This window comes from Capra hircus (genome assembly GCF_001704415.2).
Source record: "Capra hircus breed San Clemente chromosome X unlocalized genomic scaffold, ASM170441v1, whole genome shotgun sequence".
Taxonomy (NCBI): Eukaryota; Metazoa; Chordata; class Mammalia; order Artiodactyla; family Bovidae; genus Capra; species Capra hircus.
In genome coordinates, this window is record NW_017189516.1 from 53,888,413 (window position 1) to 53,905,285 (window position 16,873).

The following is a 16,873-nucleotide window of genomic DNA, read 5'->3' on the forward strand; positions in this document are numbered from 1 at the left end:
GCCTCCATCTCCCAGTTTTGTCAAAGGCTCACCATGTGGTCAAGGTCTCTTGGGTGGCAGGGTCTACATTAAAACAGATACTCTAAGAGCTTTGCAGTTTCCAAAGCACTAACCATGATTCTTCTGAATTGAAATGATGCTTGGAGAAAGTGGAGCAGGCCATGGCCTCCCCTCTTTAGCTTGGGAGCTAAGGGCCACCGGGCCTACTGCGGGCCATGCCCAGAGCACTGTCAGTGTAGCCCCGAGCTCTGTGCCCACGGGAGGCCTGTCTGGCATTCGCCCCTCCAGGCGCAACTGGTTCTGAAGTTGGCTGGAAGGCATCCGGGCTGCCTGTTTGCAAGCATGATTTGGATCATCCTAGGCTGCAGTAGGCTTTTAATCCCTATATGCTAAACCAAGAATTCCCTTCCCCTGCAGTAGTTCACTCCATACCTGTGGTCCAAATTTTATGTAATCCAAGAAAATGTGAGGCTGTGTTCTGAGAGAAGTTTATAAAGGAAACACAGTATTCTTTGCCCAAATCTAGGTAAACATGGAGTCTTCAAACCCAGGCTTTAGTCCTGACCTAATGTGGGAGAATTTATGAAATTCACCAGCCTCTTGTGCCTCAGTTTCCTCAACTGGAAAATCTTGGTGCTGAGAAGGGTCATCTAAGCAAGCGGATGTACGGCGATAAAGTGTGTTCTTTACTAATATCTGAGGGGTGTGCTGCTCAAGCAGATGTTGGGTTTAAATCTCTGCCACCTTCCTCTGTCTTTCCAATATACCCGAGGCTTACCACATGTCACACCCAGAGGACAGTCACTTATTCCAGAGAGGACTCACAGCCAGTATTCCCACTGCTGTTTGCACTCTTTATCCTGCCCCCCACCCCATGTTCCCCTGACCACCACCTCCTAGCTCCCTTCCTCCCGAGGATGACTCACTACATTTCTTGCTTGCTCCATTGTGCTGTTTTTAGGTTCAGAAAAAGAAATGTGTCAAATTTAAAAGCATAGCACAGCTATTTAAAGTTCAGAGCATGAACCCTTTAGAGCCTGGAAGGCCTTGGCCCCCAATTTTCCTCATGCTTTCTAAGACCCGACCTGAAAGACAGCTGGGCACTTGCAGATGGTAGAGACAAGGTTTGATGTCCCCTGGGGTGCGGACTGGGAGAATCTTCTGCTGGGGTAGGGAGAGCAGGAGGCTGCGAGCCTCGGGCAGAGCCCCAGGGACGAGGTCCAGCCTGGTCCCCTTGGCGGCCCCTTGCAGGACTCGCAGCCTTGGCACAGGAAGCGTGGCAGTGGTGGGCAGATGGTTGGGTGCACGTGTGTACATTTGCTCGAAAATGGTCTAATGGCCATACAGGGTTTCAAGCCTGAGGGTGAGGAGGCTTGAGGAAGGGGGCACGAATAGTTTCCCTCCGTTCACTCATTTGTTTGCCCCATTTTCCAGCTCCAGGAGGAGGCTGTGTGCTTCCCAAAAGGAGTGGAAGGAAGTACAATTGTCCTGGGCACTTGCCTCCTTCCTCTCATCCTCCCCACCCGTCTCTCCAAACCTGCTGTAAAATGAAACCCTTCTCCCCTCTGCCCTCACATGTCGCTTCTCTGGAAAGGCGGGCATTCCTCTGCCTCAGCCCCCCAGTGACTTGGGGTCAAAGTCCGTGCTCCAACACTTGACAGTGCCGTTCTGCACCCTCTGGCCCCCTTCCTGTTCCAGAAACGTGGTGGGTGCACTCCTGCCTCAAGACCTTTGCAGCTGGCTGTTCCCCTGATCTGGCACATTTTTTCCCTCAGAAGAATGTTCTGGCCCTCATTTCCTCCACGTCTCTGATCAAATTGTACCTTATCAGAGGTCTTCCCTGCTCATCCCAGAGGACAGTCCCCACTGCCCCCAGGCCTCCCTGCCCTCTCTGTCTGCTTCAATCTTGTCCAGCCTCTTATCATCCTGACAAATTATGCATGTTTGCTCATTGGTTTATTGTCTGGGCCAGGACAGGAAGGAGGACTCTCCGCCCCCCCTGGCCAAGCTCCATGGAGACAGAGAGATGGGCTTGGTCTCGAGCCCTCCCCTAATCCCCCTAGGGTTTGGCCAGCTGTAGGCCAAGGTCCAGTACTGTTTGGTAGATGACATCCTTACACTCCTGACAAGCTCTTGCCCCGTCACCCAGAACACTTCCCTGGCAGCTATCTTACTCTCCCTTGACCCGCGCAGGGAGGGAGGCCCGTGGCACCCAGGGGAGCATTCAGGGCTGCCCTCTCGTTGTCCTCTGGCGTCATCTTTGAGAAAACAGGGTAGTCCTGGTGAAGGGTGGCGAGTGTGTTCTGCAGAGCCTCTGCTGGTGCCATGCTCAGAGGGAACCTTTGCTCTGCACTCTGATTTGACCCCTCTCCCTGCTCACCTGCTTGTTTTATCTCTTGCTTTTAACTAGGCTATTCCACAGCCTGCCAAGCACAGCGCCGGCCACATAAATGTGGGCTGACAGCACAGAAGCCATCTCTGGCCTCACTTGGGACCTGGGGACAGAAGCATGGGGTGGGTGTGTGTGAGATCACTGCAGCCTACGTCAGCTCACTGCTTTGGGGGTGAAAAGCCCAGAGTCGTTTCTGGAGACTCGGGCTCCAGTACTCTGCGCGCCACCAGGGCTGCCAAAGCTGGCTGGGCCGTTTTCACTCCAGATGGAGCTCTGTGGTTAATAAGGGAGAGAGCACTGGGCGGGAGCTGGCGCTGAGGGAGAGAGAGGAGCACCAGAGGCCAACTCACCTCCACGGTGGGCTCCCTGGAGCCCAGGAGACAGTGGCTCAGATGCTTGAAAGAACTAGGGGGTGGCTTCTTGGTGACAGCTGGGGGAATTTATGCACACTGTCAGGATACAGGCTTACACTTCGAATCAGTTCCAACTCTTTATTTTTAAATCCCCCAGCTGGCTAAAGACTTAGAAGGAAAGATGAGACAATCATTTGCGTCTTGTCCCAGGCGGGCTGTCACTCAAGAGTCCAGGAAAAGGCGGGTGTGCCAGGAGCTTTGCCACACTCCTTGGAAGCTGAGGGGCAGCAGGTGGTCCAGGTAGCAGCAGCGACCCTGCCTGACCCAGTACCATTTCTACTAGAGGAGAGAACCTGGGACTGGCCTAGCCTGAGTGAAGAGGGGGCGGTGGGCCACCTGCTATGATGCATACCCTCTTCACTCCTGCTGCCCAAGCCTCAAAAAGGCACCCCCTTGGGGAGCACCTGTCCTTTGGACAAAGGCATGCAAGCCAAGGGTCCTGGCTGTAGTGGACACTTGGTTTTAGATGCTCAGCATCTGATCCCCCTTCCTGGGTCTGGGGGGGTGGTTCTCCCCATTATGAAGCCAGCTCCACCAACCTCCCACCCCAGCTAATGGAACACACCTGCCAGAGCCTGAGTTTACCACTAGTAACTGTGTGAAATCTACTCTGGAGACCCGTGGCAGCCTCAATATTTAGTTTCTGAAAAAGCAGAGGAGGTGGATTTAGTGACAGTGGTGTAGGTCACAGGGTGTGAGCACGGGAAGGACTGGGGAGCCGCCAAGTCTGTGATCATGTGACTTAGCCAATATCCTTTAAGACACACGTTTCCTACCCAGCTAGAGTTGCTGTCTGTAGTCTGCAACTAAAAACTCTGACAGAGTGGTGAGTGTGCCCTCTTGGGTGTGTAGCTGGAAAGGTCTTCCAAAAAGGAAAACAGGAAGGTGTAACCATTGCCCCATGCCCAGTTCAGATGGAAGCCTGTCTCGCCAGCCACCAGCTGCAGGCATCTGCCAGCCACCCTGCTGGGAGGTGGTCCTGTCCTGGGGCATGGGAGGCTGGACAGTGTGCCTCCTTGGGTCTTCTCAAACGCGGCTGGCATCTTTTCATCCTTGCTGCACCAGTCCAGTGATAACCACCCCCAGTAAGTGCCTTCTTGAGCAATTCATTTTTCATAATAGTTGACATACTATAACAAGGCAGAGAGATGAATCGTGACTTTAGAGTTCATTGGCTCCAATGATTCCCGTCCTTCTAAGAAGGCATTTTTGCCAAAATTGCACATATGCTCCTTAAAAACAGTTTTCTGATGGAATTTTCCCCTCTCAAACCATTAAACCCTGTGTGCATTTGGTTTGAAAATAGTCTTTCTTGCAGTTTCAGGTGGTCTTGTTCCTCAGAAGTGTCTTGGTAACTTGAGGATATGGCTTTTCCTGAACAGCTTTGAGGGAACAAGGGGCCCCCAAGGCTCTAAGAAGGTGGCAGTGTGGCTGTACCTTCCCCTCACCAGCAGAGCTATCAGAAGGCATTGTGGGAACATACACAGTGCAGAACTGTACAGAACAGATGGCAGGGGCTTCAAAAGCTAAGAATCACCTGAAAGATAATGGCACCGAGGGAGGGGGTGGGAGGCTTCTGTACCTTTTGACAAGGAAGCAGCGGAGACAAGTGATTTGCCAGACTTGCGTGCAAGTCAGCAGAACTGAGATGATCTGCCGTAATTTACATCAAGGCAGGCCTGGCTGCCTGTCTTGTCCAGAAACAAGTGGTAGCAATCAAGTGACAAACTGTTTCTCTTGCCTCCTGATCTTTTTTGTATATAAGGAGCATTTACATCCTCTCTGTCCAGGCAGTCATTGTACAACAATCTCTCCCTTCCATTCCCCGCACCTCAGAGGAGTTGCTGATGCTCTGAGTGACCTCCGGACCAACATGCCCCGGGAGTCACCAGCTCGACTGGAGAGCCTCGCAGCTCCCCCAGCCCGGCTGCAGGGAAGCCGGAGGCGGGGGAGCAGCTGCCACTCCCTCCCACTGAGCCCCGTGCTCGTCTGTGGGCCTCTTGCCCGGCTGCCAGATGGGCAGACTGAGGCCCACAGAGGCTAAACAATGGCCCACGTTACGGAGCTGCCGGTGGTGGCGGTGGTGCTGGCTGGGGATGCTAGTCTGTCTGACTCAGAGACGGAGCCGTCCGTGTTGCTGGGGTCCCCTGGGTCAGGGCCAGAGCGAGCAGCAGGTGGGCGGCCAGCTGCTTCTCGGCTGACGGTCTGACAAATATGTCACAGAACCTGCTAAACCCCAGCCGTGGCAAAGGCCTGAGCTTGGCCTCTCTGCTCTGAGGAGGGGGAGAGGAAAGAGTGCCCCTGCCCCCCCGCCACTGTGTGTGGAGAACGAGCCCCCTCAGGCACCCGGGCTCCTGGCGTGGGAACCTGTCTGCCGAGGCCAGGATGGTGGCAGAACGGGCCTCTCCCATCCCCCTCCAACATCTGTTCCCCTTCTTGGTGGCGTGGGCCTCAGCTGCTTGTGAAAGGGATCAAGCCTCAGAAGCCTGTTCTTTGAAGCTGACAGCTTGATGCCTGTGGAAATGCAGTACTATTTCAGGATTTCATTTGAAAGAGGTTTCAAAAGAGTGAATCGAGGCTCGGTTGAATTGCTTATTATGGCTCTTCTCCTGGCCGCGTCTCGGTTGGTGAGCCCAAACACAGCATCTGCGGCTTTGCACGTCATCCACAGACAGGTGACGGCTCTAAATTAGCACCTGGCTCATTCTGGAAGGCTGTAATTCTTCCTGAGCCTTTGCCCGAGAGGCGACCGGGCCTTTAGCAGCTTGTACCTTTACGTTCTCCGTGTTTGAAATTGTTCACCAGGGAGGTTATCTGGTCAATGACACGAGTCTTATGTTAAGCACGTGTTGTGTGTGAGCTTAGTCGCTCAGTCACGTCTGACTCTCTGCAACCCTGTGGACTGCAGCCCACCAGGCTCCTCTTCCATGGGCTGCTCCAGGCCAGAGCACTGGAGTGGGTTGTCATGCCCTCCTCCAGGGGATCTTCCCGACCCAGGGACTGAAGCCAGGTTTGCTGCGTTGCAGGTGGATTCTTTTCTTTACAGACTGAGCCACCAGGGAAGCGTGTTAAAGACACCGAAACTAAAGGCTATGAAAACGCTCCTATGAAATGTGGGGCCTGTGGCCCCCACCATGGACCCTTTGAGGCAAAGGGGAGCAAACAGGCTTCCAAAGAAAGTGGCAGAGAGAGGAAGGCTCTGGGCACCATGGGAGCTCAGGGGGGCACGGCTCCACCTCCCCACACCATCTCTGGGATCTGCCGCACCAATGGCAGGCCTCGGGGTGGTCCCACCTTCCTGTCTCACGCCTTATCCCCCCCTGTCCCACTGCCCCAACCCTGAGTGCCAAGGCATGTCTCCTGTGTTTTTGTATTTGCACACCTGACACAGCTTCCCACGCGTGCCAATGAATGACAGAAGGAACCATCTAGTAATCTGTGGAGAAAGGTTTCACATACTTGCTTCTTTGTGCTCACGGCCTCCAGCCCCAGCCACCTGAGGGCCTTACGGTGAAAGTGCTGCTGGGAGAAAGGCGTGAGCACATCTTGCATTTCTGTGGCATTTGATGCTGCAGACTCATGACACGGCTCCCCAGAACATGGGGTCGTGCTGCTCTCTGCTGGCCATCAGCTCATGTGGGAGGGTGGAGGTGGGGCACAGGCCTGTGCACAGACCCCCTGCCCACAGCAGCCCCCAAACAGCAGCTGGCGCCCCCTCTGCCTTTTTTCTTTCTGGTTAGATTGAAAGATGTGGGATTTTTCACAAGGCAGGAGAAAACCCTAATCCACGGGTGGCCAAGATAAAATCCTTGAAGACTATGAGCCAAAGTGAAATGGGAGCAATTTTCTAAATCTGGGTGAGAGAGAATTGTCGCATGAAGATAACCACGCCCATAGGACGAGATGCTGAGAAAGCCAGCCAGGCACGAGAAAACCAGGCCCCACAGAAAGAGCTGTTCTATTCAGTAAACAATCTGACCCACAGACAGACGATACCCTGTGTTAAGATGTTCCCTTTGTTAAGGTTTGCAGCTGCTGGGAGGATCTTTCCATCGTGAGGATATGTCACTCACTCACGGAACCTGTTCAGGAACTCCAGAAGAGCTGATTTAAGCTGCCTTTTCACTTCACTCTGCACTTGAGAGACCCACTTCCAATCTGTCCTCAGACTCCAGAAGACCAGATGCTGTGACAAAAGTTTCAGTGAGATGAGTGTAGACGATGACCCCCCTAGTGCTCCTCAGGGGAGCACGGAAGTCGGTGGCCCTTTCTGGGGTTTGGATGTCTACTGCTTTCAAGTGTGTCACTATCATCCCCTCCCTGCCAGGATTCTGATGGGCAAGGCTTTGTTGGGGAAAGCACAGGGAATCTTGGGGAACACAAGGAAGTGCCCACGAGAAAGGGACAGACTGAGCACCGAGGCCCTACTGCATCTGGCAACCTGAATTGGGCAGCAGTTCCTGCAAATGAGAAGCCACCGCTTTCGTTAGGTAGGTCATCGTCCCAAAAGCCCCACTTGGAGCACTGTCGTAAAAGAAGTGGCAGATGCCTGTGGCTTGGTCTTTCTCCAGTGTGTCCGTGGCTCCACTCGACACCTGCAGCAGGATAAAAAGGCAGAGGCGATGTGTGAGCAGAGCCGGCGCTCCCAGCCGGACGTGGGCAGTGTAGCACTGATTCTAGGAGAGGAGGGCTTCTCCCAGCTCGACTTTGGTTTACACGGGGCCAGACATGTGTTGGCTCTAAAACCTATGCTGAAGGGGGCCTGTCTATCTCCAAAGGTGAAGATTTCCCAGTGGCCACAAACCATTTTCAAACCAAATGGTTGACATTTTTCACCATCTGTGAGGACATTTTCTTTGTTTGAGAACCACCTTTCCTACTGGACACAGGATCTCCAGCCTCAACAGAGGTGAATGGCAGCCAACGCAGCTACACTGCCTCTAGGCACACCCACCTGGTCTTGTAGGAACAGCTGGTTGGCCATGTGCACGATCTGGTCCACATGGATGATGCCCCCGATGCTGTTCATCTCTGTGTCCGAGAGCAGCGTCAGCACCATGATGGCCTCCACCAGCAGCTGCCGGTACTCAGGTTGTGGCACTCGGTTCAGCACTGACTCAACGTGGACAGCAAACTTGATCTCCTGAGGGGTCATCTGCCAAGGGACCAGGCAAGACAGGTCAGGAACAAGCTGAGGACAGACAGCCCTGTCACCCATGCCACCCGCAGCACCCACTGACTCAGAAAACTTGGCTTCCTTGCTGGCCACTTGGCTCATCCTGCTCACAGGAATCCTCTGAAGCAGGAGGCCGAGAGCCAGCCAGCCAGCCCTGTCCTAGCATTAGTCACCCATCCCCATGGACTGTGACTTCTAGTGACACGACCATGTCTTGTTTTTTCTCTCTTCACTATTCTTCGTGGCATATAGCATGGTGCCTTTGGTGGGGTAAAAATTTAAAAATCATTTTTTTAAAGAATGAAGAGGGGGAAAGAAACCAGGGAAGATGACTGTTGTCAGAGGAGGCTGGTATGGGTCCAGGGAGCTCCTCCCTTACCAGAGTTTTCAGGAGCAAATCTAGAGATCTGGAGAGTCCAGATATGCTGTTTCTGAGGGGAAGGAAGAAAGGTGATGCTAATATATGTGGGAAAAAACTGTAAAACTTGAGGGTTAAGTGTTGAGAAAGATGCATGCGTGCTACGTTGCTTCAGTCATGTCTCTTTGCGACCCCATGGACTGTAGTCCCCCGGGCTCTTCTATCCATGGGATTCTCCAGGCAGGAATACTGGAGTGGATTGCCATTTCCTCCTTCAGGGTATCTTCCTGACCCAGAGATTGAACCTGTGTCTCTCGCATTGCCAGGCAGGTTCTTTACCACTAGCACCACCTGGGAAGCCCTGATATAGGGCCTGCAAATGGCCTGTATGTAATGAGCTTGAAACACAGGTGAGTGGAAAGAGTCCAAGAAATCTAGCACTCAGTGAAAACTCACGGCATGTGGGTTTTTCCTGTCATACCTCTTGCGTGGTCGAGGATGGGAGCACATAACCGTCGATGGACAGACCATGGCACTGGAGGCAGAACACACATTGCACATGTCAGAACCCAATTAAAAAGTGTGCACACACACTCACGTTGCGCTGCCCTGGAAGCCAGCGCGAGGACTGGAACACGCCAGACTGTGAGTTATTTTTAGAGAGCTTGTTCTCACTGCCCACAGGCTGTGTTTTCGATGGAACAGTTCTAAGGAGCCGGCAGGCGTTGTTCAGATCTCACACGAACAACGCCCCAGGGACCTGCTGGGTTGTCCTCTGTGGGAGCTCCGAGTTTCACTCAGCAGCCCAGTCCTGGCGGCTGAGAGGCCCCCTTTGGTGCCAGAGCAAGGGAGATGTGCATGGTTCCTGCTGGCAAAGTGATACTTCTATGCCTTCGCAGGCATCTATTTTTGAGGTTTCTATAATAAGCACCAATCACAAAAGACTAGAGCACATGCACAGACACGCACACGCACACCCGTGTGTATAAATAACAAGCGCTGGCTCTGTACAAAGTGCCGCTTTTTCATAATAAAAGCATCTTGGTATCAAGCCAGCGGGAGCCCGGATGGAAGCATGCGAGGCCCCAGGAAGAGTGGGAAGGTCTTCTAGGAACCATTGAAGGCCTCTGCTCCCATGTGGGGACCAGAGTCAGCTAAGAGGACAGGGAGCCCTCGGGCCTCCCTGTTGCCCAAGCTTTGACGAAGACCTCATAGGGTGCAGAATGCAGGAGATTGGGGAGAGGGTGTTGTGCACCCTCTTTGGGGTGACTTTTCTCTCCTGGCCTCTCCTACTGTGAAATAAGCTAACAAAAATAACTGAGGAAAAAAAATCAGTCCTGTGTGGTTCTTGGTTTGCACAGAAGCTTCTGATGGAGGCCGACAGTCCCTCTGGCAGGACACTGGCGTGCTCTGGGGTGGAGGAGGGAGAAAGTAGCTGCAGGGACCAAGGTGTGTGGCTATCCCAGGTCCGCTGGGTTACAGCATTTTACCCTGAGCCTTCCTGGCCTTCTCTGCCTCTTGCCTACCTTCAGACTTTGCTATGTTCAGAAAATAGGTCAGAGGTGGCTCTACACAACCTGGGCCGCCACTTTATCTAACTGGTTTGGTTTCCAGCCAGCATTTCTCAACCAGGAGCACTTGGCCCCCAAGGGGACACTTGTCAGCGCCTGGGGATGTTTGGGTGGTCACACTAGGTGTGGGGGGTGATGCAGCTCAGTAGCCAGGCTCACCTTCTGAAGGATCTTCCACACCTTCTGGTAGAATCCCACGGGGACCCTGTTGATGGCACCGTCCAGCCTTCTCCTGCGCAGCCACTGGCCCTGCCGTTCCCCCCAGCCCATGTGCTGCCCACCCGAGTCTGATGACGATGTGCCCGTGGGTGAGGACGGGGTGCTGGACCTCTGCAAGACAGAAGGGCGTGGCTTTCAGAAGCCTCAGGAGGGCTGCCTGGGGACTAGTCAGAAAGACCAGCTGGCTTCACCGGTTTTCTTCCCTGCACTCCTCCAGCTGCCAAGGGGGTGCACTGGTAGAGGCCCCAAGCCCAGGAGAGAGGCCCAGCAGGTCAGGGCTCTGGGGGGCTGAGAACCCCAACTCCACACCAGTGGCTCTTGCTCTGTGCCCTCGGCCTCCTGTAAGCAGCGGCGCACAGGTGGGCACCTTGAGTGCAGACGCGGGCAGCCCCACAGCCCAGGGAGAACAAGGCATGGGGACTGCGTCCTCCTGCGGAGCCTGGAGCCTGGTGGTCGCCACGCTGTGGGGCCGGGGCTGCAGGAATACAACACCCAGCAAGCCCTGGGAGGAAGGCCTCAGACCATGGTGTTTCCACCGTCCTCTTCAGCGGCTTTCTATTCTGCCTGTTCTCAGCATGGCGCTTTCTCCACATTCGGGGCAATGACTGCCTCCAAGCTGGGGTACCATCTCCTCCTCACCTCCTCCCAGAGACCGGATTTATTCTGGCCTCTGTGAGGGAAGCGCTGGGGCAGGGCCAGCAGTTCGGCTTCTGCCTCGGGAGCCACAGGCCCGCCCACGAATGTGGAGGCCACGGGAGAGGCTCCGGGGGCCTGAGGTTAGAACGAGGCTCCCTGGGTGCAGCCTCCCTGTGGCCAAGCGTGTGTCCACTGTGCCGGCGACCTCCCAGTTGAGGATGGAATAACCTTCATCCTTGTACATGATCTGAATTCTGGACTACCTGGCAGTTTTCCTTTCTCAGTGTGCAACCTCAAATTTAAACCTCTGCAGAGCTGGAGGCTTCTTGGAGCACACGTTTTGACTTCATCGGATCTTATTTTGAAAAGGCTGTTAGGCTGGGTTATTCCACTGGGCTCATTACTGCCATTTAAATACGGCAACAATTAGAGACAAATAAAAGTAATTACAGCCATACTCATCAGTGACTCAGCTGGTTTTCTCCCTCTAGTTTTAGGAGGAAGATTCAGACTTGCCTGTGCAATCAGAATATTTCCTCCAGCTCATCTGGGGCCACAGCACGTACAAAGTGCCCATCGGCTCATGCGGGCAGTGATTCACCCCTGTGGCTCAATAGAAAGATGCATAACCACTGCCCCGAAGGTTCCAGAAGCTCCTGGGGATCGGTGAGAAGAGTGTTGCTCACTCACAGCCCACCGAGGAGAGCATAAGCAGAGAACTCAAGATGGAAAAACAAAGCTCTCAGTTCCACAACTCTGCTTGCTCTCTAGCCTCTCCTCTCTCATGGTGACAGTCCCATGCTAACACTTAAACCTGTTCACAGCTTGTGGGGGGCAGGTTGGGGGACCGAGAGAAGGGCAAGGAGAGGATGTGGACACCACAAACGAGGCGGCGGGGATGCATAGTTTACCGCAGACTTGGAGGAGCGCGTGCTGCTGGACGCGGCCTGGCTCACAGAAATGAGCTACAAAACAGAGAGAGTCCACTCAGTCACGTGCACTGACACCAGAGGATGCATGCAGAGAGGAGGAGCATAGAGCAGCCCCGAAAACCGCCGAGGAAGCAAGAGGCGGAGGATGCGGGCAGCGGAAGTTCTCAGACACCCCCGAGGCAGAGGCAGAGCTCCGCTTTCTCTGAGTGTGGAGCTTCCCCATGTCTAGTCAGTGTGGAGGCAGCTTGTCAAGTTAGGATACAACTTATTTTCCAAAGTCACAGCCTTGAGATGCTAGTCTTTTATGTTAATTTTGGAAAGAGAAAAATGTATTTCCTTGATGTAAGTAAGTGGCCAAATACAATGCTTACACTGGCTAACTGAACCTAAACCCATGCAAGAGAAACGGTGATCATTCTGTCCCCATAATAAGCTATGACAGCATTAAACAGACGGAAGGAAGCCCTCAGATTCAGCTCCAGTCAACTACCATCAGGATGTGGGCAGCCAGAGGGACGGTGCCACCGAGTGGCTGGCACAGGAAGACATTTGAAAAGTCTGTTCCTTACTTGGAAAGAGCATAAATCCAATGAGAGGGCACGTGGCTTTTTCCCTGGGACTGAACAGGGAATCTGCACGTCAGTAGAGACTCTGTGCTCAGTCACAGGACACTGTTAGGACGGGTCTCCAGTTTTTCTTCTATTGCTACAATCAGTGACCACAGTCTACTTGTCCCTATTCAGTTCCGTTTTTTGAACAGATACTCCTGCGGAGGCAGAACCCATCTCCATCCATCTGTTTCACAAAGTATCTTATGAAACCCAAGAGTTTGATAAATGGATTTTTTTTCCTCAAGGCATGGGGCAAGGCCACTTCTCTTGTTTTCGAGTGTGCTCGGCCTGTCCCAAGGGCTGCCTGCCACAGCCTGTGGAGTCGCCTCCACCCAAGCCTGGATGATGGGCAGAACTGTTCTCCATGGCTTGACACTCTGTACTCATAGCCTCACTTCCCACATTCAAGCCAGAAAGAACAGAAAGCACAGTAAAGGAGGAAAGAAGACAGAGATGTTTCACCTGTTCATCAGCACTAAACCGCCTAGTCATCTGAAAGCAAAAATACATCAGAAAATAAAAACCAGTTTCAAATCAAGGCTGCCTTACTACTTATATCACCCTCTAGAACATCCAAGGACATGTTGGTCCACCTACAGGGCGTGACCATTAGTGCCTCACAGGCTCAATCTACTGAGGCCACATTTGAAATGGAGAAAATCCCAGTGCATTTCTCACTGCAGGTTACAGTCAGCAGGAAACTATTTCCTACTGTAGATCACTGTCAAGTCCTAGCATAGTACCCAACCCATTAGGACTGAAAGGCTATTGACTTGCAGTCCTGCGGATCAGTCGAGAAGGGATTTATTATGAATTAAAGGTGAGCACCAAAAAAACACACCTATGGATGGTGGAAAATAAGGAGATCACAAGCATTCCAGTATATTTCTACACTCCTTCATTTCACTGTTGCACTTGAAGGACACATTGGATGGAGAGAGGATTCAGAGACCTTTTGCAATGGTTGCGGTCCTCTCGAAAGACTGGTTCTTGGCAACAGGCAATCATGGGGCAGGGTATTTTCTGGAATGCTCACCTAACATGGTTAACGCTAAAGACAAGTGCTTGTGGGTGTACATGAGTGGCTCTAGGATGTCTGAGCACAGGAGGGCTCTCTCATCCTTTCCCAAGAGGGCTGTGGTCTGCATGCCCAGGGCTTCTCATGCTCTCAGTTGAGCCCAGACAGAGAGCTCGTCTTACCTGTTTCATCTCACTCCTCAGCCTGTTGATGCCACTCCTCTCGGTTTTGGTGACTCCAGTGTGGCCCACCTCGTGGATGGAGACAGCGGGGCTGGGTGTGGAGGAATGAATGGGCCGCACTGCAAGGGAAACACACATGGGATCTGTAGAAATTCTATCGTGTCCGCCCTCAGAGGGACACATGCGTGTGCTCGTTTTTGTCTATGCCCCCCACTCAACTGTGCACTCCCGTTTCCAGGACCTGGAGCAGGGCCTGCGACACAACATGGGCTCAGCACGCATTTGAGTGAATGGGGGACACAGTGAGCATGACTTAAGCAGCACGCAGGCAACACTGAGTGGCCAGAAGCCCCTTCAGTGATTTGAGTATGTTGTTTAACTTTTTACGTCTCCAGATGTACCCGTTCCTTGTAGAAACCTGAGCCCACCCAATAAAGGTCCAGCCTTGGGGCAAGAGAGGGAAGACCTGGGAGAACAAGCCAACCAAAGGTGAAGACACAGCAGCAGCCATCCCAGAAGGGGCAGGGGGGCTCCACCCTGCTGCAGTGGCCTGTCTATGGCCTTGCCCCACTCCCTGGTGCTCCACGCTGTGCGCACAGCGATCATTCTAAAAGGCACATGGGGGACCATGTCACTGTCCACTCAGACTCCTTTCAGGCCCAGCCCAGTCTTCAGGATTAAGCCTCCCAAGGGCACATGAAGCCCTACCAACTGGAACCCACCCGCCCCTCACAGCCGTCCCCTCCGAGGCAGTCCCTCAGTGCTGGGTGCTGCACCGGTGGCTCCCTCCCGGCCCAGAGGAGTGGAGACAAACCAGGAGCCCAAGGACAGCGGAGAGGGAGGACCCACAAAGATTAGCCAGAGTGGGAGGAGGGACACGGGGAGAGTGGAAAACAGAAGCCAAAGGGGCCTGTTTGTACTGGGCATTAGCTGAAAACATTAATCTCAGACATCTCAGGGTTTAATAAAAATTGAGTTTTCTTATTTATAAAAATTGAACAGTTACAGGTAGGGCCGCTTAAAAAAACTGAACGATTATAAAGGACAATTAACAAATGTTATATGCAAAAAGACAGGACCTCTTCTGGCCTTACTTGCAATCTGACGTACATATGGTTTCAAGTGACATTACTCTGTTCCTAGTTTTGTAAGCTTCTATAGCTTTATATCTAGTAGCAATTTTTCAGTAATTATCTGTGTCAAACCACGTATATTATTTTGATGAGCAGAACACATTAAATATTTATCTTGTATATTTACATTTCAAGGATTGTGCATTTGAAAGGACTGAAAATTACTTTTGGAAAAGGATCCTGAGCGTTCCTCCTTCAGGAAAGGAGAAAAACCACCAAAACACATCTGATTGCATGATGCTGCCTTTGTTTGCCTGCTGGCACCCACTCTAAAGAAAAAGATCTGAAGTACCCAGTGTCCTTATTAAATAAAAAGGACAGCCCACACTGCATTTCTTTGGCTTGATGAAATAAATTCACCAATGTGTCTGCAAATCAGTTCACTTTATTATGAGGAGGATAAATGATAATTGCCTCAATTATAATTAGGGAGCATTTGAGACCAGAATTCCATCAGGACTTGGGCGATTGTATTTCCTAACACTGGAGACAGGGTTCCGGTACAGAGAAAAAGGGAGAGAGCAAGATGAAGATGAAGCAAAGTCAGCAAGGTGTTGTGAGGCTGCAGAGGGCTGTTCTCCAGGCCTACAAAGGGTAACAGGGGTCTGGTTGAGAACTAACTCACCCACACTAAAGGTGGAGCACTCAGGTGCTGCAAAGACAGCCTTCACGTGCGGAACCCCTGGTCACCTCACCCCTTTCAAGCCCTGTGCTCAAGAGGCAGGCCAGGGTGCGGAGGGGTGTACCATGTCCACGTGCCCCCATGGCTCTCCCAGCAGCTTGCCAGAGAGTCACAGACCCCTCCAAGTCACAACCTTAAACCTAGGACTCTTGTCAATGTCACGGAAGTAGGAACCTTACACCCAAACTGTATGTCCCGAATCAGTGATTACTGATGTTGTTTGTATAGAAGTGGATACACCAGTCAAACCCTCACTGAAGCCATTCCTGACCCCCTCCCCACAGAGGAAAGAAAGCTGAAAGGCAGGGGTGAGCAAACTTCAGAGGCGACCCACTGTCTGTTTTGGCACAGCCTATGAGGTAAGAATGACTTTGTACATTGTTGGGGGAAGAAAACAAACGAATAGTATCTTTGTTGTTGTTTAGCTGCAAAGTTGTGTCCAACTCTTTGTGACCCCGTGACTGTAGCCGGGCAGGCTCCTGTGTCTGTGGGATTTCCCAGGCAAGGATACTGGTGTGGGTTACCATTTCCTTCTCAGAATAGTATCTTAGGACACACACAATGATATGAAGTTCAAGTTTTTCTGTCTAAGATTATTTTTTGGCACCCGGCTTCTCTTTGCTAACGTGTGGTCTGTGTCTGTGTTCATGTTGTGACAGCAAAGCTGAGGCCTGTGACCAAATGGAGCCTGACTGGTTCCCTCTGGCCTTTCACAGGCAGTGTTTGTTGACCTCTGGTCTAGAGGAGGACAGAGCTTAGAAGGGACTTGGTAAGAGAAAGTAGGGTATCACAAAAGGAAACTCAGGGGTGGAGGGAGAGGTGGGAAAGAGGCACTTAAGGAGTGGGGGGGGGTGTTGAAGTGGAGTTTATAATGACCTATGCCCAGCATTTGGTTGTGTTGGCATTTGAAAACATGGTCAGATAGGAAGAAAATAGTTGGGGAGTTGAGAGAGATGCTGTCAAATGGAGGCAGAAAAGCCCAGGCTGGCTGAGGAAGAAGATAACTACTCTGGCTGCAGGGCTGGTGGGCACTGCCTAAGTTCTCTGCTGTCAGGAGGTAAGGACTCAGAGTTTGTCCTGGAAGACAGGGAGGGCCCAGTGTTAATAAAAATCCTCCTTAAAGGAGGCACAGAGATTGTGGCTACTGCTTTGTGACCAGAGGGGAGCCCGGGTATGAAGGTAGGTGCACTGCTTCCCCAGTGGATGCCTCTCCAGCAGCTGCTCATCCTGGGAGATCCTAGACCAAGTGCTGCTGCTTTATTTTTAGCAGTTGGTTCCCACAAATGGCGACAGAGCTATGCACACACGGCCAGGGGTGAGGGGCACAGTCAGTGGGGCGGAGATGGCCACATGTGGGACCAGGGAGGAGAAGCAGCCTGAACAAACCAGCCCTGAGAAGAGGCGCGCAGCCTGGTGGGAAGGGAAGGCTGGAGCTTGGAGAAGGGACAGGATGCTGCTATGGAGAGCTGACAAGGGCTAGATGGGGAAAGGCCTCGGGTGACAGGACCACGGGGGAGAGCCAGGTCTCCAGTGCTGTGGGGCCTGGCCTG

At 52.6% G+C, this 16,873-nt stretch overlaps 1 protein-coding gene across 1 annotated transcript in view; it reads right to left on the reverse strand.

Annotated features, from left to right (window-relative positions):
* Positions 1-6,730: 6,730 nt before the first annotated feature.
* The window catches only part of PHKA2 (phosphorylase kinase regulatory subunit alpha 2), a gene marked incomplete at its 5' end in the record, with an annotated part of 53,728 nt that continues 43,585 nt past the window's right edge, over positions 6,731-16,873 (reverse strand). The window contains 7 exon segments of the mRNA XM_018043980.1: positions 6,731-7,400; positions 7,760-7,960; positions 8,821-8,874; positions 10,070-10,240; positions 11,677-11,730; positions 12,771-12,800; positions 13,509-13,627. Of these exon segments, the coding sequence (XP_017899469.1) occupies positions 7,230-7,400; positions 7,760-7,960; positions 8,821-8,874; positions 10,070-10,240; positions 11,677-11,730; positions 12,771-12,800; positions 13,509-13,627 (800 nt within the window).